We start from the raw sequence: 22,313 nt of genomic DNA on the forward strand, positions 1-22,313 counted from the left end.
CAAGTTTAGTGCACCTATAACACTATTATTGATGAGAATAATAGTAAAGGAAATGACAGATAATACAAAAATAAAGTTTGAATGAAATTAAAGTTTTATTATTTATTCTATGTTTTTATAATCCCTGGTGTACAAATGTTGAAATTAACTATAAAAATTGAATAGGCTTAGTCAGCCATAAGAAACACTTGAATTTTTCAAGTAGCAAGTATGTCGGTTCTGAATCTATGGCGATAAGTTTTTTAACCTACATATTGAAGTTTAAATACAATTAAACTTCTAATTAAACTTCCACCACGCCGTTGCTGAGATCGTGCTACATAATTTGTATTCATAATATTCGTCAAATCTAATTTTTAGTAAGAAAATTTTATTATCCATCTTATTGAATCGTTACATTATCGCAATCACAAAGTTGTCTAAATGATCATCCTTATCTAAAAATTCTAAGGACTTTAAAGAAATTGAAATTATTATACTGATAACGTTGTTTGCAATTGTTGTGTTTTTCAAGATTTAATGTAGGTACCATTTTCATCACGAGTAAAAAGCGTTTGATCCTTCAACCTCTAATCTAAAACAAACAGTAAAGCATACATGTGGATTGATAAATAATGCTCACAAGTTTTAAAAAAGTGAATCATATAAAAAAAGGTATTATACATACCTTTTGGAAAATTTAGGATCTTGAATGAGGAGTTCCAGATTTCGATCTGCGTGGAGTGCGGCTTTTCGATGGTGATCGTGATTTGCTCAAAGATTTGGCTGGACGTCCGTTCCTGCTTCTGCTGCGAGATCGGCTACGGGACGACGAGCGCGAGTAGCTGCGCTTGGTACGCTGCCTTGAGCGTGAACGAGATCTTGAGCGCGATCTGGACAAAGACCTGATGAATAAACGACATTATTAAAACAATGTTTTGAAAAATTTGCCTTTTTCAAGTTCATTTAATAAATAATCGCTACTTGATCATTCAATTTTGAATTCGCGTTCAAAAATTTCTGTAAAATTGGTCAAATGACAGACAGTTATATCCATTAAATTTTCAAAATTTTCCTCTAGTTCCTGAATACTAGCAAACTGAATGTAAAATCAATTGTTATACACTTATCCAGAATTTAATGAAATCATCCAAAAGTTATCAAAAATCAATAAACGTTATGGTGACATAAAGATATAATGTCACTGTAAAATTGTCAAACAAACTTGCAACTTAGAGAACAAACGATAATGCACATGGCTTACCAATGAGTGAATTTACCTATTAGTAGAGTTTGTTGCTTCAATAATATTTATATAAATCTATATTATTCCCCCAACTAGTCTCAAGTATGAATTCGTAGTTCTTTTTCATTTTGTTTTTTGTTTGTTTATACCTATTAGAGGCTGCGTGAGTACGCGTGGGTGGAGGGGTAGCAGAGCAGATTGTCAAAATCGCGCGATATTCGGAGGTGTCGACGAAGAGAGTGTAGGCTAAAGGAGCAGATGTTCGCTATGCGTGTCTACGACGACGTTTGCAGATATCAGATCAAAACATTGAGCTGAACCAAGACCCGAAGAAGCGGCGGAGTGCGGACAGAGTCGTAGCGCAGCGAAGTGCCGTCGTTAGAAGAACCGAAGTGCCTCTTTCGCTCTCTTTCGCTCTCTCCCGCATATTCTCGCTGAGTCTGAGTCTCGTTCGATCTTTAGCTCTCTTTCGTTTGCGTATTCTCTGTTCAGTGTCTCGTAGTGCAGAAGTAAACCCAAAGTAGGTAGGTGCTCTACACGCTGTAACTACGCAGAGTGCATCACAAAGTGAACCCAAGTCGAATCTCGCGAGTTTCTCTCTGTGCGACATCGCATAGTCACATGCGAATGCTGCTTCAGCCGCACCTCCTACAAATAATGGGCGATATTACATGGACGACGTTCTCTGATACTTTATCCAGTGCATCTGTTAATATTTTTCTCTCTTTCTCTCAACACACATTTACTCGCCTTTTCTCTCAAAGGCCTTTTTTTCACATTGCACAACACAACCAAGTTACTCTTACTAACTTGAATAGTTTCAAGGTTTCACAATGGTTACAATAGAACATCCAAATCCAAGCCAAAACCTTGAAACTACCAGCTTCAATATTTGTCTAGTTTCAAGAAACAGAATTTCAATGAGAAGAAAAAAAAGAGAAAAAAATAATCGATCATCTTGAAAGTACTACTCATATACGTATATGCATGTATGTATGACACACAGTAGTGAAAAAAGGAGTAGAGTGGACGACGGACCTGCGCCTCCGTGCTCCGCCTCGTTGTCTGGAGCAGTCCCGAGCGTAATGACCGCGCTCGCCGCAGTCGTAACATCTGTGCTCCGGATGGAATGGCCGGTTGCTACCGGCGCCACCACGCCTCGCGCCGCCCCTGTCCCTTGAACGCTCTCCGTTGGAAAGCTCGACGCGGGCCCTGCGTCCGCAGACTGTCCGGCCGTCCAAGGCCTTGACCGCGTCTTCGGCATCTCGGGCGTCCTCGAATTCAACGAAGGCAAAGCCTGGCGGGTTCCTGGCCACCCAGACGTTCTTCAACGGTCCGTAATGCGAGAATGCATCTTCCAACTCCTGTTTCGTCGCGCTGTTGCCCAGGTCACCGACGTAGACCTTGCAGTCTGATGGATAGCGGGACATCTGCGAAGAGAAAGTAGATGCTTACGTTAGTTTCGGTTAAAGAAAAATTTGGCACGTGGCAGCTTGCGCTTGAACTAGATAATCATCATCGTTACATTGCTTGTTTACTCGGTATTGACGACGAATTGTTTTGCGCTGCTGGAAATCTCTCAAGGTCTCGATGAGCGCGCAGCCATTGCTGCTGATACTGCTGGTGCTGGTGCTGCTGCTGCTGTTGCTGCTGCTGAATCGAATAACACACGCAAGACGCCGAGGCTAGAGGACGCGGCTGCTGGTCAGTTACAGCGGTGCAGTACACTTGTAATCGCGGCCGAGTTTTTCCGGTTTTACTGTAATCGCGGTAAGTAGTCGTCGTGCGCGGGGACAAACAAGTAGAGACTGGCGCCGCGATAACGAATGGCTACGATGCGACTGCCCGCAGGGCGCAGAGAGTCAGAGACTCTCGTGCGGTCGGCTTTCATGGAAAAACACAAGGAAAAACATAGCGCACTCACCTTATTCATAACGGCAGAAGCACCACGTTTCAGGACGAATGCTTACGGCCGGTCGCGTAGTGGTTTTCAGAGTAACAGCGTTTCCCTCGGTGTCGGCATCCGCGGTGTGTGATCTCCGGCTTCTGCTTCCTCGTCCAGACGCCACGCACGGCGCACAAGTACAGCGGCAGTCGTCAAATTGCCTCGTTGCGAAAAATCGATAAAATGGCTCGGCCATAGAGAGAGAGACTAGAGAGAGAGACAGAGAGAGCTGTCGGAGATGAAGCGGCGGCGGCTAGTACTGCTCGAAGCGACATCTTGCGAGTTGCGGTGCGAGCGTTCGCGAGAGGGGGGCAGGGTGGGGCAGGGGGAGAATGAGACGATGACGAGTTGACGACGATGAACGAAAACGATGATCAAAGCAGCTGCTGCTGGCGGAGATTGACGGACCGGTAAGCGAGAGGGGGCAGGAGGACGGGCGGGGAGGGAATTTGTCCGCGCGCGGACAATATACGTTGTTGTTATCCGCGCTTTCGCTGCTGTACATTGAACCTATATAGCACACTGCAATTTCGAGGTTTTGTTTAAGATCCCGCACACGGCGGGAGACAGCTGCCGAGCTGCGTATACGATCATTGTTATCTCGGGGCGTCGGCGTGCGCGGCGGCACCGTCGCCAGGTACAACGACTATTTACGCGTTTCAGAGCTGGCTCTTGACGATGGCTTATCAGTGTACTGGCTCATACATATAAACGTATTACATGGAGCACTTGCTGGCCCTTCCTCTCCTGCGCGAGAGTTGTCGCGGCGTATAATAACCTCAGCAGCGCAAAACAGCGGCAGAGAGGAGAGGGGAAAATACATAGACGGAGCGAGCTGGCGCATAAATATCTAGACGCATATTGGAGTTGCAATAACCCGTACGGGAGAGCGGGGAGAGGAGGAGGAGGAGGAGGCAGACGACGCCGCGCGCTATCGCATATCGAATCGCGCGTTCCGTGTCCCTCTTCGACGCGTCGCAACTCTCGCAACTCTCTCGCGCGCGCCGCGCACAAGACACACAAGTATTTCGCACGTGAGCGTGACGCCGTCGATGCGAGAGCCCGCGGGAGTCACCGAGCACAAGAGAGGGAGAAAAACGTGGTGTAAACGTGAGCGCACACATGTGTGTATATGTAAATACCTACATAGGTATAGCTCGCATGTTATAATGCATGTACAGAGAGCCGAGAAAGCGCGCACGGTTATGTGCTCGCTCAGGGCCAGGCTCGCGCGAGCTGCAGAGTGCACGAGCACGCGCGCATTAAATCGAGAAATAAGCAATTTAAATAACGCCGGACGAGCCGAGTTAGAGCTAAGAGCGAGAGCGTACATACGCGCAAGTCTTTCGCTCTCTCGCTCCGCGCGCACACGCGTCATCGTCGCCCGTTGTCGTGCGTCGCCGTCTCTTCGCAATTTTCGTGAGCGGAAGGCGAACGGAAGTCCGTGGGCTGCGCATTGCTGTACAGCAGTGCGACGCGAGAAGCAAGTGGGGGCTCCGAAATAAGCGCAAAAGCGGAGGATTTTAAAGAATTTGACCGAACGCGGGCGTGTGCGTCTGTGTGCGCACAGCCAGCAGTGGGCACCACGCGCCACACGTCCGAGTAGTTTTCCAGTGCGCCAGAGAGCAGCTGAGTTACGAGTGGAGGAACGCGAACGTGCTCTTTCTCCGTCGCTCCGCAGCCAGAGTGTGCGTAGAGGTCCGCGACAGTTCAGTTCTCTCTCTCTCTCTCTCTCTCTCGCTCTCTGCGTGTGTGCTCATTCACAACTCACGCACGCCACGCGCACTTTCTGCCGCCGCCGGCCCCAGCAGCAGCAACAGCAGCAGCAGCAGCAGCAGCAGCAGCGCTGTCGAGTCAAGTATAGAGTAAGAGCAGGGCGAGCAGTCAGCCAGTATATAGGTATAGTATAGTATAATACATATGTGTGTGTGTGTGCGCGCGCGCGCACGTTTGTGTTGGGGGCTTGGAGTGCGTGTCAACGAGTTCAGTTCGGAGCAGCCGCAGCTCTCTCGCGCCAGGCAGCAGAGCGGCTGAGCGGCGACGGCGACGGTGGAGGAGTGGTGGTGGTGGCGGCGCAGCGGCGGCGGCGGCGGCGGCAGGCTCTTGCCAGCAATATGTAATCCGTGCAGTCTCACTCGCGCCGCTCGCCCAGTCGTCCGGCGGATATATATACATATTGCTCATTCCGCGCACGCAGCGAAACAATCTAAATAGTTTGGCTCCGGCGCGTGCCAGCCTCTTTTCTGATGTGCGCCTGCTGCATCGGTTCTCGAGTGTGCGCGTGCGTGCGAGCCCGTCTGTCTGTCTGTCTGCTGACGATTGTTTCTTAACTGCAGCAGTCCCAGAAGGAGAGAGCACAGCCGACAACGAGTACTTGTACAGGTTGGAGCCTCTTCATCTCTCATCCCTCGCGCAAGTTCGTGGAGAACGAAGCGAGGAAGCGAGGAAGCGACGACGACGACGGCGACGGCGACGGCGAGTGAACGGGCGGGCAACGGAGGGAGGGCTCACGGCAGCAGCAGCAGCAGCAGCAGCGGAGGGAGGGAGATCAAGACATAGAGAAAGAGCGAGGACACACACACGCACACACACACACACACACACACACACACACACACATATGACGTCAAAACAGAAACCGGAGTGTCCCACTGAAATATTCAGGAGAGAGCAGCGCGGAGTAGTCATGAGTGTCGCCGAGGCGTTATTTTGACAGTGCACTGCCGTGCGGACGAGAAGAGCTTGCCCGAGAAAGGGAGCAGCCAGCTCAGCGTCGAGAAAAGGAGCGTAGAGAGCCGAGCATAGCAGAACAGAGCAGAGCAGAGCAGAGCAGAGCAGAGCAGAGCAGAGCAGAGCAGAGCAGAGCAGCAGCAGCATCGACTCGACGATGAGTTCGAGGTCCGAGCATCAGCAGCAGCAGCAAGGCGCCACAGCCGAGTCCGAGAGCGCACTGCCCCTGCTGCAGGAGCTCGCCGATCTGCCCTGCACTTCCGTTCAGCAGAAACTCAACCGCTACGTGAGTTGTGTTTTCCACAGATGCTTTGTTGTTTTTCCTTCTTTCATTTATTCCTCTTTTTTTGTTTTCACTGCATATTTGTTTGCTCACGCACTCGCTCGGTCTATTTGTTTTATCAACTCGCGCGCGCTCTCGGCTGCAGCTTATAGTGCGCTGGCTTTTTTCCGCTCGCTCGCTCTGTCCCTCTCGCTTTGCGCAGTGCTTTCGTCTTTGATCGCGCGCGGCCAAGAGCCGATGCTCTGTTGCACGCACTCGCGAGCTAATATAACTATATATTATATACTTATCCCTCTCTCTCTCTCTCTCTCTCTCTCTCTCTCTCTCTCTCTCTCTCTCTCTCTCTCTCCGGGAGCGCCGCGCGCGGGCGCGTTCTCTTTCTCCGTTTTCTCTGCTGCGATGTTGATGCTCTCCGAGATCGCGGGCGCGTATACTTATGAGTATACGTCTATCCGCCTATATACCTATATGATACGCCCGCACGTTCGCGCTCTCGCGCCTCGTGTCGTAAAACTCGCGCGGGCTTGCAATTGCACAGATGTGCAAATATGGGTTTTGCTTACGAGGAGTTATGTAATGTACCGAGAGCTCTCGGGCGCACGGTGCGCGCAAGGGAGAGCGACATCAACAGAGAGCGCGCGCTCCGACGGAGAGGGGCAAAGAAAGAGAGAAAAAACTTTCAGACTCGTGGGATTTTCCGCGACGACGAGCTCCGCGCGGCTCTCTGAAAAGTGTCCGCTTTTATCAGTTTTCGTTTTCCCCGCGAGCTCTCCGAAATAATACGCGCGCACGCTCGGCTATCTGAGAGAGAGAGAGAGAGAGAGAGAGAGAGAGAGAGAGAGAGAGAGAGAGAGAGAGAGAGACCGACTGCGCTGTCTGTGTTTTCCTGCTTCTTCTCTTCTCTCTCTCTCTCTCTCTCTCTCTCTCTCTCTCTCTCTTCCTCTTCTTTTTTTCCTTTTATCTCCGCCGAGAGCAGAGTCTCGATTATTTGTTTACTTCTCGAAAATAAAGGCACGTTACCATCTCTCTCGCATGTGTTTTCCTAATAGCTCTGTTTCAGTTTCAGGATGCGACGAGCACGAAAATATCCTTCCTGTCGCCAGTTAGAAAGGAGAGCCAGGAACTGGTCGTTCACGTCGTAGGCGAGAAAATTCTCGAGCAAGAATTGAGGTTTCCGGTAAGTCGCACGTCGTCGACCAAGCAGCCCCGCTCGTTATATATCCTCATTTGCATTAGCCACATAAAATACAATCCGCCTCAATTCGAGAAGCGGCAATTGTTCCGGCCAACAACGAGCGGCAGCAGCAGTGCACTTAACAGCGTATATAAGCACGCCTACCTACGCTCTCTCTCTCTCTCTCTCTCTCTCTCTCTCTCTCTCTCTCTCTCGCGCGCGCGCGCGCACGCGAGCGCGTCGCAGTGAAAAACAAAGCGTGACAGTACGGAGACAGTGCGCGCGTACGGTAATAAAAGTCTCGTGTACTCGCATATGTACACACTCTTTCTCTCTCTCTTAAACTGTCTATGGAAAAAAACGAAGCGGAAGATGAGGCAAAAATTCCATTAAATCTGAGAGAAGTCGCGCCGGTTATATCTGATTAAAAATACAAAGCCTTTTAACGAGGCGCACCCACACTCTCGCAGTTATTATAGTGTGTTTATACGAGCTCGTGCGCGCGCGCGCGCGCGAAAGAATGTACTGGATTGCGGATTAAATTTGCGCGCGTCGCCGCGCGCGAAAGTAAACGAAGAGAGACAGCAGCGGCGCGCTAATAAGCTAATAAAGATTCGGGATACGAAATTCACGCTCGGAATGACAATTCTAGAGCGAGCTTTTTAATGGCTCGCACGCGTTGCGCCGCCGCGGTGTGCCAACAAAATAACGCGTGCGCGCAATTGCGCCGGGAGAGTTGACGAGCGCCCGCGCGCTATATGTATAACTATTACGTATGCCTACCTACTATGCCGTACGACCGAAACGTCAATTTAACAGGTTCAGGGTTGCGGGGAAAATTAACATATTTCATAAGCAGCACTGCTGCTGCTGCTGCTGTTTTATCGCGAGCGCAATAATAAAAAAAAGAGTACGCGCGCGGGCATAAAAATCGGCGCCAATCATCTTTCTGTGCAGCGTGTATACACAACTATATGTATATATTCTATCTGAATCACGGACGAGAGAAAAAAGCCCGGGCGCACGAACTTGAATATTAAACATTTGGATCAAGAGAGCCAAGTAGACTCGTCGTCGCTTTGGTATGTGTCTGTATATATAACGCGCGCAGACGCCCGAGTTCCATAGTTGAATAAAAAAAAAGCGTAATTGTCATTGCTTTCGCGATCGATCAATATTCATCGTACGTAGCTGCGAAATATAATGCAAAACGTTTAGCGCGTACGCAGTCACACACACACACACACACACACACACACACACAATACGCCGCATTGGAATTCGAGAAATGGCTCTTCTCCACACATAGATATAGCCTTCAGCTTAATCAGATTTGACAATCGATTATAAAAAAATCGATAAACTTCCTTGAATGTGCCATGCTGGATTTAAATGTAATTTTAATTTTAAACGTAGTGCATTGTAAATCTTTTGGAATGATTTAATAACCTCCTCTCGTGGCGTTTTCAATTCGAATTTCGCATCGCCCAGAATTATGAAAACGAGTTACATTCAATTCATGGTTTCCGAAATACTAATATAATTATTGAATTATTCGTACGCGCATTGAGATTGGAGACGAAGATAAAATTTTGACTGCATTATTGCGATTCTGTGAAACGCATTATTTAACTTGATCGAAATCTCGAAATGGTATACGAGGCAAAGTCAAAGGTTTCGGGAAGATGCAAACTCTTTTCGAGTCTCTTAAGAATGTACAATATCTTTGTTCATATAAGCTTCGATTCTAAATTCTAGAGGATAAACTTCGTAAAACGAAATACGCGTATCAATTGATGCAATACCGAACCATACCCGCTAATCTCTACTGTTTTGGCTCTTATAAATTATATCTGCGACTAAAAGATTGTCAAGATAAAACATATAGTATACACAATACGCAAAGTAGGCGATTAAACGACTGCGTCTTACTTTTTTCCCCTAAGAATCGCTCCAAAACAATTATTGCCGATTATGATTCCTCGATCTCGGCTCGTTTATCCGCCGCGATCAAACAATCATTTTTCTCAGAGGGCTTTGCGACTCGACACCGTATATTCATGCATACCCAGCAGCGAATACTTATATACTCTCCCGGTTTTTACGCACCGCGAGTTTCGCGCACGAGTCAGCGCACGCTCAAAATCGTGTGTGTATGTGTGTTTGTGTGTGTGTGTGTGTGTGTGTGTGTACTTATACGTGTAAATGAGCGCTCAGAAATTCCCCGCACTGATCTCGCGATGGGAAAAGCTCTCGGATGCGTAATATCCGCGTTCTCGCGACACTTTTTTTTCCTCGAACCTTTTCTCAATTTTCGCGGATAGCGATAACGTGTCTCCAAGATGAGTCATGAGTAGCTTCGTGTGAGAGAGAGAGAGAGAGAGCGAGAGAAAAGCGAGTTTTTTTTTAATACTTTACATTCTTCGGAAACGTCTCTTCAAATTTTACGATACACGCGAGAGAAGTCAACAGCGCGCGTCAAAGCTTGTTCAACGTTGTTTTCACGGCGCACTTCTTCGAAATCGAGCGCGCGCAAATCCGGAAAACCGCACGTGCGCGTGTATATAACTGTTGAGTGCACGCGCTTCTCCGTCGGCGATGAGGCTGATGCAAGAAGAAGTAAAAAAGGAAAAAAACGGGAAACGTTATAATACAATGTGTCCTCGTGTGTTGGCATAATAGATCGCGACGAGCGAAGGCCTACAGAAGGCCGTGACGAGCGGCGAGTCGTGCAAGCAGCTCGTCAACGAGCTCGACCCGGACCTCGTGGCCCAGCTGAGCGAGGCAGTGGCGCCGCTACCTGAGAGCTATCTCTGCGTGCCAGTGCAGCATCCGATCAAACGCCAGGTCGCTCTGCTCGTCTGCCTCGTGGGATTCGTCGACGAGGCCAGCGCCGAGCTGCTCTGCACCAAAATAGTCCAGGAATGCTTCAGGCAAGTTTCTCATATACGTCTTTTGATTTCCCATTTCTTAATACAAGTAATAAGTATACTTGTGCATTTTACACAGAGCAGATCAGTGGGCGAGTAACGCGATACGCATAAGATGCTGGTTATCGCGGTGAAATGGAAAATGGCAAGGTTGCGCAAAACAATGTCTTTCTCCGAAACGATTCATCCGTCTTCTCGCGCGAAAAGAGCCTAATCAGTTATTCCAACTCGTGTGTGTGTCTTTTGAACGGCGATCTCTATATATATACATGTGTGTGTGTGTTGTGTACGTGCACCGACGCACGCACGCTCTAGTATATATAATATACACGCAGCGGACGACCGAATGAACGAGAGAGAGAGAGAGAGAGAGAGAGAGAGAGAGAGAGAGAGAGAGAGAGAGAGAGAGAGAGAGAGAGAGAGAGAGAGAGAGATGGAACGATATACGTTACACAATCGCGATTTGAACGCAACAGAGTGTTTTATAGTCGTTTGTCTACCAGCAGACCGACAGAGCGACGGCGGCGGGGAGTTAATGTTTACTTTCGAGATGGGATGACGCTGCTCGCGTCAGCCCGTGCAGAGCTTATGCAGCGCCCCGCGCGCTCTATACGCATACCTACATGCATATCCAATTACGATCGAGCCGCAGCTCCTTATCTATGCGCGCCCGAGCGCCGAGACAATCGCTGACTGTACATATACGCGTATTATATGCTCGCTCGCGCGCGCACGAGACACATTATATAGTATCCTCTTTACTCGATTGCTCTCTCGCTCTCTGCGCCCGTATGTGTATATTATATGCGCGTATAGATATGGCCATGCGAGTGATTCAGTCGCCGCTGCGCTGAATATATGTGCGTGTAACGATATTCATAATTGCAATGCAGTCGCTGACGAGAGGCCGTTGAAACTAAACTTCTCGACTCTCTGTATTTTACAGATATTGCCTTAGTCTGCTGCTGAGCACGCTGAGGTGCCAGGAGGAAACGCGGCTCAAGCTCCAGTGCCAAGATTTATTGGTCGTCTCCAAGAAACTCTTTACGCGACTGGGTAAGCATAATCTAATACATGTTATACACTCTCTTGACACTCTCGACCACACATACACGCGCGCCCGCCCGAGCCACTTTTTTCCTCTTTATCTTCTTTTCATTTTTTTTTCTTTATTGATGCGATATTGCTGCTGACTCGCCGCGCTCTACGTAATAACGATAATTATGATAATGATGCCCGATAACGAGGTAAAACAACCCGCGAGAATGCTGGAAACGATAAACGTTTCCTATGCACACGTACGCGCGGCGCGCACAGACCCACACGCGTATATTAGGTATACATACGCATGCGTGTAATACGCGCGACTGTTTTCTGCGCGCCTCTTTGCCGCTTTTTTTTTCTTCGCCTCATTATATTCTCGCGCACTCGATGACGGAGCTTTCTCGTAATGCGGAAAAGCCATCGTTGCCGGAATCGGGAAAATATGTAATAACTTTTGCTCCATCTTTCACAGGAGACCTGACCGACCTGCTGCGCGAAATAATGACGGAGGCCAGGAAACTGACGAAAGCCGAGCGATGCTCGCTCTTTCTGCTGGAATCCGAGCAGCAAGAACTCGTGGCCAAGGTTTTCGACGGACTTCCGACCGAGGAAGTAAGATATCTTATCTAATCTGTCCTCCCCCCCCCCCCTCCTGCACAATTGTCAAATATATTGCTCGAAAACTTATGTATTGTTGTTGCTAACCTCGCGCTCGCTTTCTTATTTCCAGTCCGCCCAGGAGATGCGAATTTCTCTTGGACAGGGAATAGCAGGACATGTCGCAACGACAGGAAAGTTGCTCAACATTAGAAATGCCTACGAGCACCCGTTGTTTTATCGGGGAATAGACGAAGTGACCGGGTTCAAAACGAGAAACATTCTGTGCTTCCCCATTCGAGACGAGAATGGAATTATTGGTAAGTTTATACGCTGCTCTATACTACATATTATATTATCCAACTTCAAACATTAAATCGGGATTATCGCGTGCAAACATTTGTTTGTACTTCCACAATTTTTATCGTTTTTATAGCTCGCGCGTAAATATTGTTCGTTCACAGTTTGTAAATATATAAGATATCGGGCGAGATTTTTCTTCAATTAATAAATATATACATGTATGAAATCATATAAGAATTCAAGAATGCGAAAGATATCAAGCTCTCTTTTTCACTTTTTTTAGGTGTGGCTCAACTGTGCAATAAAATAAATGGACTGTATTTCGACGTGTTCGACGAAGAGGTGGCAATGGCGTTCAGTATTTATTGTGGTATCTCCATAATGCATAGTATTGTTTACAAAAAGATTCAGGATGCTCAAGCGAGGAGTAAACTTAGCAATGAGCTGATGATGTACCACATGCAGGTAATTCTATTTATTCAATCCCGCTTGCGCGTGATTCGTCCGCATTCGAGTTACCTTAAAATATTTTGTAGTTTTAGTATGTAGCAATTCAAATTTAAGGGACTCAATTAAAATATGCTTAATTTAAGATACACTTTTATGCTTCAAAATTTTAATACTACAATATATTTTTATGCTTAACGGAAATTAAATATATGTAGCAGGTAACGAATATACTTCTTACATTTATTTTGCTTCTTCAAGCCACCTACTTAATTCGCGTTGAATTTCCAGGTCGAAGAGGAAGACGTTCAAGCTCTATTAAATTGTGGAGACGATCACAATATAAAGGATTTTGATACTTTCCATTTTTGTCCGCGTACCGTACCCTATAGGCACATGCCGTGCTATGTTTTAAAAATGTTTGCCGACCTAAACTTTATTCGACGGTGGAAAATAAGGAAAACTGTATTAGCTAGGTAAAGTGCACAAAATTTTGTATATTTTCCCGCTTTCGTGTAAATTCTTCGCAGCTCGTCTGACGCATAACTCTAATACTTGTGTGTAGGTTCATACTGTATGTGAAGAAGGGCTATCGGGATGCTCCCTATCACAATTGGATGCATGCATTCTCAGTTGCTCACTTTGCCTACTTGCTAATGAAAAACCTGAATTTGGTGCGAGATGGATATATGACCTCGCTGCAAGCTTTGGTCTTCCTCGTGTCGTGTTTATGTCATGACATAGATCACAGGGGAACCAATAACTCGTTCCAAACTAAATGTGGAACTATATTAGCCAGTCTTTACAGTTCTGAGGGATCCGTCATGGAAGTACGTTCCTACATCCTTGATTCAAAACTTGTTTTTTTTTTTTCATAGTTTTTCAAATGGTTATTTCATGACATTTATGACTTGAACAAATTTTAGAGACACCATCTGGCTCAATCCATGTGTATTTTGAATACCGAGGGTTGCAATATTTTTGAGAATCTCAGTAGCGAAGAATATAGCGAAGCTCTTGATCTACTAAGAAATAATATCCTTGCGACGGATCTGGCGTCTCATTTCAGAAGCGTTGAAGAACAGCGAGATGTCACGAAACAAGGATACGATAAAAATAATCCAAAGCATCAGAAAATATTGCATGCCATGTTCATGACATGCTGCGATCTTAATGATCAAACGAAAAACTGGAGAGTTTCGAAACAGACAGCGGTAATTACTCCTGAAACCATAATTTATATATAATTTATTGATAAATGTATAAGCAACAAATACTGAATCGAAATAATTTTTTAGGAACAAATCTACGACGAATTCTTCTCCCAGGGTGATTTAGAAAAAAGCATGGGAACAGCGCCCATTGAAATGATGGACAGGGAAAGAGCGTCAATACCAGATCTCCAAGTGCAGTTTATAACGAATCTTGTTTTACCATTATTTACGTTAGTATTCAATCGCAATACTGATGATGAAAGTTTATTTGGAATAATATAATCTTAATTACCCTTTGTATAATTTTAGGAATTTAGCAACGTTGTTTCCGTCGATGCAACCAATTGTACATATAATTGAAAGGAATCGAGAAATCTGGCGAATAGCCACAGGAGTATTTCAAAAATACAGCGAAAAGGGGATGACTGGAATGGATATTTTATTGAACGCCCACCTGGAAGAGGAAGTACTTTTGCAATTTAATAACTCTGACGAAATATTAGTGAGTCGGACCCCCCCTAGTAGTAAGATAGATTTCGATTTAGAAAGTTCAACTTTCGGTGTTTAAAGAATCATTAGAGCAAAAGCAATTGAATTTCGCATTTTATTATCGTTGATGTAGGGTTTATTATTATTATTATTATCATTATTATCATTATTATTATTATTATTATTATTATTATTATTATTATTATTATTATTATTACTACTATTATTATTATTATAACAAACTTTTATTCAAAGGCATGAATGAATAATTGTGTATGAGCTTCGTCACAGGGTTTTGTGTATGTTCTTTATTGCTCTGTGCAAAATTGTTTTAGGACTGAGTAATTATTGTAATAAATGAAGACTTTTTACCTCATCAAATATACTCAAATCCTATTCTCTAAACTATATAAAGCGTGCAATGGCAATATTAAATCATTGATGACGTTGAAAGTCTTCGTTTAAACGCCCGAATCACCTTCTTTCACTTTCCGGAAACTTGAAATGTATGTGTTTGATGAAACTAGAATTTCGTAGGAAAAATTAGAGGATGCTGGCGTTCTCAAAGAAAGCATATCTTATGATGATTGTTGTGAAAGAAAATTGCAGACAATTATCGAGTCAGAGAATTTTAATAATTTGCATATGGATTATGACTAATTTTGAAAGTAAAAAAATCTTACCGCTAAGGGATTAGTTGGGATTCTTGTGGCGATGGATATTACACATGTCAGTATTCCAAAGCCAAATTAAGTAAATTTTAATGTTCCTCTTTAAACTTTAAAGCCACTTAGCCATAAAAATATATCGCTTCAATTTCGCAATGCCACGTATCGTACAATAATTAAAAGAAAAAAAGCATATTAATGGTTTTTATTATTTGTACCTGATTAAAACAGTGGAATAAAATAGCCATAGAGACTGCAGGAAATATAAAAGAAACAATGTGCCGTGCCTCTAAAGAGCTTAATTCCTTGTAAATTGCAGATTGCCAATATTCATTTAAAACTGCACAATTCACTTTATGGATAAAGCGTTTAATTTAGAGAATCTGTGCCTAGGAACATTCCCCCTTTATAAATATGCGCACCTATTTTTGACATGCTCAATTTTTTACGCAACAGCATGGAATTGTTGAATTAAAAATTATGCATTGCGATGAATATCTTTATGGTTCTGCAAAATGAAAGTAATCTTAATCTGTCAGATTTGTAATATTTCTTTCGATAATCAAAGACTTTGTACATACAACTACATAACTAGTGTCTAGACAAAAGAAAACGAAAAATGACCAACTAAGAAAACAAACGTTAGTTGTATTTGTCTTAAAAGTTTTAGAGTTTTTAGCTAAAGATTGAGGCAATTATAGTTGTTAATCTGTATCGTTGATACAATCGTTGTTGCGTAAACCGTTATCATAGAATGGTTAAAATATTTGATTCAGAAATGTCACAATAATATCTCGACTGAAAGACTAAGAAAAAAAAAGCTTTAGGTGTGTAGTTGGCATCGAATTCTTGTTCAAATTGAAAAACTGTAGATGATATTTTATAAATCTATCTTTAAAAGAAAACCCTAAAGAGTTGCGTTTTTGACGCATTTTTAGCATGTTGTAATATTGTCAGTAAAAATTGTTTTTATTATTATCGAATAACAAACTACAATAAAAAAATCAAGCAGTACATCTAGTCAAAGTATCAAAACAGTGTTGTACATCTATTGTTGGAGAGCTGACACCAGTAATTCATTGGCAATAAAAACTACATTTTTGAAATTTTTATTTTATATTAAATCCATCCATTTCTATATAGAATTAAAGCCTACTAAAGCACTTTTATCTACAGAATTTTCATAAAGAAAAAATTCTTATATACATAATTATACATAGTAAGATTTGTTGATTGTTAGATTATAAAATAATTTAGTTTTATATATAGTTGATTTGCAGTTAACATTAAATTTGTTTTAGAAATTAATCAATTATTATCATATTAACATGTGAAAAGCTATCAGGTATACAGAAATTAATGATAAACAATGTGCAGAAACACGAGTTTTCGATTGATTGTATAGGAGAATGTAAAAATAACACTGCAAGTAACTCGGAATACAATTTAAGCTAACAATGTAAATAGAAAATGTGATTTATACAAAGAATATTTAAATTAAAAATGTAATGCTTCATTTAAGTATAACTCGAAATGAAAAATTTTTTGTATCAAAGATGAGTTGAAAAAATATACATATTATACATATATACATAAAATAAAGAATCGTCAATATTGATAAAAAAATTATCAAAATTACTGTACTCTAAACATAATAAAAAAATCGATTTTATTAAAGCAAACCTGGTGGTTATTTTTTAGTTGTTGAATCTCGTGCATAATAATGATAGTCGATAATCTATACCCTATAATTAATTAGATTTTATAATCAATAAAAAAAGAAAATAAATTTTTTTAGTAATTTTTAAATTTACTGTCACAATTCTTACCCACAAAACATTATCGATTACGTAACGGTTCCATAGTAACTATTGCGATCATATAATGATGTGTATACACTACTTATTTTTTTTATAATGAATTATAATATTTTCATCTCTCGATCTCGCCATGCGGTATAATATTACCTATATATACATTGCTATATTGGTGTTGCTGATGAAGAGGGGAGCGGTCAGCGGAGAGTGCGCTGCAATCGTCTTGACTCTTGGCGCGCTTTTTCTTCCCGGCTTTACATAGTTGAGCGTCTTGACATAGCAGGGCGCTGGAAACGGCGATTTGAAAAAGACGTTATATAGGTGCGATGGGCCCAGGGCCCGTCCATTCTAATTGAGTTTAGGCCTTTAGGGTATACGAAAAGGGACGGCGGCGTGACAGCGGCAGGACGAAGGAAGAGGAGAAACACGACATTGTTTGTGCGCGTCTTGCACATGGAGTCGTCGTTGCTGGCGCGCGCGGGCTTCGGAGGGATCGAAACATCGGCCGAGAAATATCAAAATATGTGGTGAATTCCGTGATTAAGTGACGCGCGTTAGGGATCGTGTCAGTTTTTAGTTTTCCATCGCTCACGTATCTATTACTTTTTACGTTATAAGTACTGCACGACGCGCTGTTATTGCATATAGCTTATCATATTGTCGTACGAGTTTGTACGTTACGTTTGGCACCTATTCGGCTTCGCACAGTTCCGTTTAGTTTTCATTTTCCTCATATAATAAAGGACCTGTAATGTAAGTAAAGAACACTGCTTCATTAACTAACATTATTAGTTGATCGTCTTCTCAAAGTTTTGTTGCTTTTGTAAAAATCCTTGTTGTGCCTCTGTTGCTCCAGATTCTTCCACCATGGACAAGAAGACAGTTATTCAGATGCTACAAGCTGATTTTTCTCGCATTCACCAAGAGTCCATAGAAATTAACAAGTGCGTTCAGGATATGAAGCTGGATGCATTGAATTATATTGAAGCTTTACTTACACAAATAACATCAACGGGCACTGCTTCTTTACTGGCCAAAACTCCAAAAGTTCCCAAAAAGAGAGCGACTAGAATTAAAGCTATTCCAGAAAACGATGAATTGGAAACATCTGATGATGGCAGCAGTCCACATAATTCTATGAGTACTAGATCTTCTCGGATGAATAATATGACTTTAGAGACATCAGAAGTCTCATCCGGTAGAGCGAAAAGAGGAGCATCGGTTAAAGCAGCAGATATAATCAAAAAACAACAATCACTAACACTAAATACAAAACTTAGGAGGCCATCTAATGATGGAAGCGATGTTTCCTTAGCAGAAAGGGTTTGTATTTTTAATATGCTTTTAAATCAGTTGCTTATTTGTAAAGATGATAATTTTTTTTTTTTAATCTAGATTATGAAGGACAGTCGCCACAAGAGACCAAAAGAGTTAATAGAAAGTTCAGAAGATGAAGATGCAAGACCAGTAAAACAAAGCAAGGTAGAGATAAAGCAGTCTGAAATTAAAGATAATAATAAAACAGTGGTTGCTGAAGAGTCAGTACGAGTGTTCAATGCAAATGAGACTTATGTTCAAGAAAAACATACACGAGCTTCAACCAAGCGTAAACTTGATGACCAGTATGACGGTGTGAATGATAATTCAACATTCAAACGATCTACAAGACAAAACTCTTTATTCAGTGATGAACCAGTCGCTAAAAAAGCCAATTACTCAAAATCATCTCCAGAAAAGGAAAACAAAGATTCGAAATCTTTAAATAAACAAGAAAAAGTTTCAGATAAGACCATTTCCATAGACAATAAAAAGTCTATTGCATCAAATGCTAGCTCATCTTCATTGTTTGATGCGCAGAGCTCTAAAAAAGTGAACAGAATTATAAATGAAACAGTAGACATGAGTAACGCTGCCGATGAGACAGTGGCTTCTATGTACGAGGATGCACTTGGTAAACCAATTCCAATTATGAACTCAACTATGAATCCTAACACAACGGTAACATTGGACAAAATGATGAACGTAACTGTTTTAATCGAACCTTTGTCAAGCAAGAAAGTGTTCAATGAGACTATAACTGTTAAAAAAACTACCTTTAAAGAGCCTTTATCGTGTAATAACAGTACCATCAAAGAGAAGATAGCAGAGGAAGAGCCTGTGGATAAGGCATCAGCAACTTTTATTAAAGGAAAGCAGGAATCTGAAAACGCCATTATTTCAAAATCCCAAAGAGAAAATAAAATAAATAAATTTAACAATCTTTTGACTGACGATGAATCATCACCCGAAAGAAAGGAATACAAAACTAAGAAAGGAAAAATAGTTAATCAACAAAAGCGCATCACAAGATCTAGTAATTCTTTGTTGAGCGAAGATGAAATTCTTCGTACTCCAATAAGAGTTAATCCATCAAATAAAGATATAAAGGGATCTACCCTAAAATCAGGATATAAGCAACCAGTTTTGTTCAGTCCATATGCCAAAGATTCTGTCAAAAAAAGGGTAGAAGCTTTTGAACAAGTTGCTGTGAGTCCAAAGCAACCAGAAACAGCAGGAAGAATCACAAGAACTAAAACGCGTGCTCTGGCTGCAGCAACAGAAACACCTACTCCTACTGTGAGTCAAAAATTAGCGAGAAAATCATTAGCAAAGGCTAAAAAAATTTCTCTTGCAAAACAGGCGAAAGAAAACGATGATACAAAAGAGGTCAGTGTAGATTTAATACGATACTCGTTTATCTTTATATGGAATTTTCATTGATTTTTTAAAATAATTTTTCAGAATGAAAACACAAATGTTGTAAAATCTACAAAGTCGAGTTCTTTAGAAAGATCAGCACAAAAAACAAGTGGCAAAACTACACCACTAGGAAAAACTCGTATGCTCCAGATGCCTAGTTCTATTACTAAAAATACTTATGCGACCCCTTCAAATTCCCAGTATTTGAATCCCGTAAGATATCAAAGCAACATTCTCTTTCAGAAAATATCACGCAAAATAATATATATGTGTATAAATTACGTTTTTAGTACTCAAAGTCTATGACAGCTTCCCGCGGAAATATTGTTTCAAACGTTGATTCATTTATTCAGCCAATGAAATCAGCATCTAAACAGATAGATAGAGCAGCTGAAGAGAAAAGAAGAAGAGCTCACGAGGAGGATGCACGACGAAAGCGCGAAGAACTTTTGAAAGCTCAAGCTGAAGAGAAAAGACGGTAAAATATTAATATAAAGAATAATAAACAATAACTAGAAACATTTTAATTAAATACATTATTGACTTTTAAAGGAAACGGGAGGAAAAGGAATTGAAAAACAAATTAGCAAGAGAAGCGAAGGAAAAACTGGACTATGAAAAGAGATTAAAAGCTGAAAAAGAAAGAGAGGAGAAAGCTAAGTTGGCACAGCAGATGCAAGAAAAACAAAAAGAAGAAATGGAAAGGAAGCGTATGGCAGCAATGCAAAGAGCACAGGTAAATTGTTATAAATTTATCAAACGATGAGTTTTCATTTTCATTAGTTTAAACGATCGAATTGTATTTAAAAGGAAAAGGAAGAAAGGCGAAAGCAGGAAGAATTACAACGTTTGCAACGCTTACAAGAACAAGAAGAACAAGAAAGGTTGCTTGCTGAACAGAAACGTCGCGAACAAGAAATGGAGAAACGTAAGCAAGCTGAAATGAGACACCAGATGGTTGAAATGAAGCTGAAAAATCAGATGGATAAAGCTTTACTGCAGGCCAAGGTTTGTATACAATCATAATGCTCTTATCATTCTATACCTTAGTGATTTCACAGAAGCAAAATTTCCAATAATAATTACAGGCCAAGGCTATGGCTCAAAAGCAGGCGCCATCTAACTACAAAATGGACAGCGATCCAGACGAAGAGGAGTCCGACGATGAAAGCAAACCTAAACATAAAATTCCACATTGGGCTTCAAGTACGATATTGATAATTCGTTGATTTAAAATCTAAAAACTGCTAAAATAGGTTTATTTCTATTGTAATTAATTTTCTTTCAGAGAATGCTCGGCAACCACAACTAGCAATGCAACAGCACATCCCACTGAGGACAATTTTAAGGTTTTTTGATTCTAAAAAATGTACACCCGATTTAAGGGAGCTATTCCGTGGTATAGATCCTAAGAAACTAAAGCGATCATCGAGCGCGATTTGGAAAACTCCCCCGCGATATTCAATGATGAATTGCTCAATTATAAAAGATTGAAGTAAACTTTAGTTTTTAGCGACGCCATAAGTAAATGAGGGTTTTGAAAAAAAGGGATTACGCGAATTATTTTTTTAATATTAATACTAACATGATTGTACAGAATAATTGTTTTTAATTAGCGTAACTGATTTTTATTCTAATATGAATAAAAGTGGGATTTAAACCGAAAAAATCGAGATTTTAAATTAGGTGCGCACCAATCATGTTAATGCACTTTATTCGCGTATTTAATGCGTTATTGTGTTTCAAATATACATTATGCGTTTTCTGTTATCTAATCGTAAAATATCTTAAAATGCAAAATGAAATATTGAAAAAATCGACTTTAGAAAACTGTCCTGGTTAATTGATGTTAAATCAGGAAAAATACATTATAACAGGAGATTTTTTACACTTAGACCTTGCTCGTGCTAGCACAAGATATATAGTAATTCCGTTAGCTAGGCAGCTGCCGTGAATACATGCGTCTCTTCCAATTAAACACTCAGCCACGGAGACATGTTCGCATTCTCGTATGACGAAAAAACGCGTCAACGAGAGAAATGTCACGTGTACGCGTCGGACGCTTCAACATGAATATGCACGCGCATTAAGGACAGGAATAATGATAATGTACATCTGCTTGAAATTTAATTCATCTCTAGTGCGCTAAATTTTACATTTACATAATACAATGTATCTATGTTAGAGTCTCGTATTAGTCGATTATTAGAATTACTTCAGTCGTTTAAAAGCGTTCGTTTAATTTTAAAAGTATTGTTGTTAGAAACATTTTTAATTTATCATAAAGACCATTAGGAGTATGAGAGCTTCGTTTAAATTTTAAGTTATGACGTCATTCTTCTTTAGATTTCTAATTATAGTACCTCTTTCTATTTCTCCTTTAGATAATTTAGCTAAAGATTCCTAAGTTTGATTATTAATCTTTCAAAATCACGATAGAGTTTCATTTCAAATACTAATTTTGCAGTATGAAAGCTTAATAAATGATACATATGATTATGTATTATTGTAAAATAAGACAACGCGGTAAGGATATATTGTGATTTTTAGGGACCAAGTGCTGTTTTTATATCAAAAGCATCTTTGCCTTTAACTATTTCTTATAGTAAAAACAAGGCATAAAACATTAAAAAAAGCATCGTAAATTTGTACAATGAAAATCTTGATAAGAAAGTTGAATAAAACATTGATCAAACACAAAGCACAAA

At 41.6% G+C, this 22,313-nt stretch overlaps 3 protein-coding genes and 1 long non-coding RNA gene across 13 annotated transcripts; 2 read left to right on the forward strand and 2 right to left on the reverse strand.

Moving 5' to 3' along the window:
- Positions 1-71: 71 nt before the first annotated feature.
- On the reverse strand, positions 72-5,103 carry LOC100115652 (serine/arginine-rich splicing factor 7). Of its 9 annotated transcripts, XR_004344873.1 has the most exons (7): positions 5,089-5,103; positions 3,150-5,016; positions 2,751-2,910; positions 2,264-2,655; positions 1,375-1,873; positions 668-884; positions 72-574 (listed from the first exon to the last, which is right to left on the reverse strand). XR_004344873.1 is itself a non-coding variant. In XM_032599233.1 (6 exons), exons 3-4 carry the CDS (start codon positions 2,653-2,655, stop codon positions 1,861-1,863), a joined length of 405 nt encoding a protein of 134 aa, XP_032455124.1. In that variant the 5' UTR covers positions 2,751-2,910; positions 3,150-3,388; the 3' UTR covers positions 72-569; positions 668-884; positions 1,375-1,860. The 9 variants fall into 9 exon arrangements, 8 of the variants coding, with proteins under 8 accessions (XP_032455124.1, XP_032455123.1, XP_032455122.1 ...); XM_032599233.1 differs by lacking the exon at positions 5,089-5,103 and having other exon boundaries at positions 72-569; positions 3,150-3,388; XM_032599232.1 differs by lacking the exon at positions 5,089-5,103 and having other exon boundaries at positions 3,150-3,388.
- On the forward strand, positions 4,513-16,155 carry LOC100115695 (cGMP-dependent 3',5'-cyclic phosphodiesterase). 2 transcript variants are annotated; one of them, XM_031929501.2, is made up of 13 exons: positions 4,513-5,069; positions 5,507-6,186; positions 7,244-7,360; positions 10,040-10,290; positions 11,234-11,343; positions 11,804-11,943; positions 12,062-12,248; positions 12,515-12,696; positions 12,970-13,154; positions 13,244-13,508; positions 13,605-13,892; positions 13,977-14,122; positions 14,202-16,155. In XM_031929501.2, the coding sequence occupies exons 2-13, from the start codon at positions 6,058-6,060 to the stop codon at positions 14,458-14,460; spliced, it is 2,259 nt and encodes a 752-aa protein (XP_031785361.1). In that variant the 5' UTR covers positions 4,513-5,069; positions 5,507-6,057; the 3' UTR covers positions 14,461-16,155. The 2 variants fall into 2 exon arrangements, with proteins under 2 accessions (XP_031785361.1, XP_031785360.1); XM_031929500.2 differs by having other exon boundaries at positions 4,947-5,069; positions 12,967-13,154.
- LOC116417249 lies at positions 14,886-17,080 on the reverse strand. Its single transcript, XR_004227546.1, has 2 exons — positions 16,879-17,080; positions 14,886-16,794 (listed from the first exon to the last, which is right to left on the reverse strand). It is a non-coding gene; the product is annotated as an uncharacterized LOC116417249 (long non-coding RNA).
- Positions 17,081-17,153: 73 nt separating this feature from the next.
- LOC100679418 (inner centromere protein A) lies at positions 17,154-22,313 on the forward strand. Its single transcript, XM_003425060.5, has 9 exons — positions 17,154-17,619; positions 17,723-18,189; positions 18,262-19,572; positions 19,648-19,818; positions 19,896-20,083; positions 20,158-20,341; positions 20,416-20,613; positions 20,694-20,811; positions 20,894-22,313. Exons 2-9 carry the CDS (start codon positions 17,734-17,736, stop codon positions 21,097-21,099), a joined length of 2,832 nt encoding a protein of 943 aa, XP_003425108.1. The 5' UTR covers positions 17,154-17,619; positions 17,723-17,733; the 3' UTR covers positions 21,100-22,313.

This window comes from Nasonia vitripennis, chromosome 4, assembly GCF_009193385.2.
Source record: "Nasonia vitripennis strain AsymCx chromosome 4, Nvit_psr_1.1, whole genome shotgun sequence".
In the NCBI taxonomy this organism is placed as follows: Eukaryota; Metazoa; Arthropoda; class Insecta; order Hymenoptera; family Pteromalidae; genus Nasonia; species Nasonia vitripennis.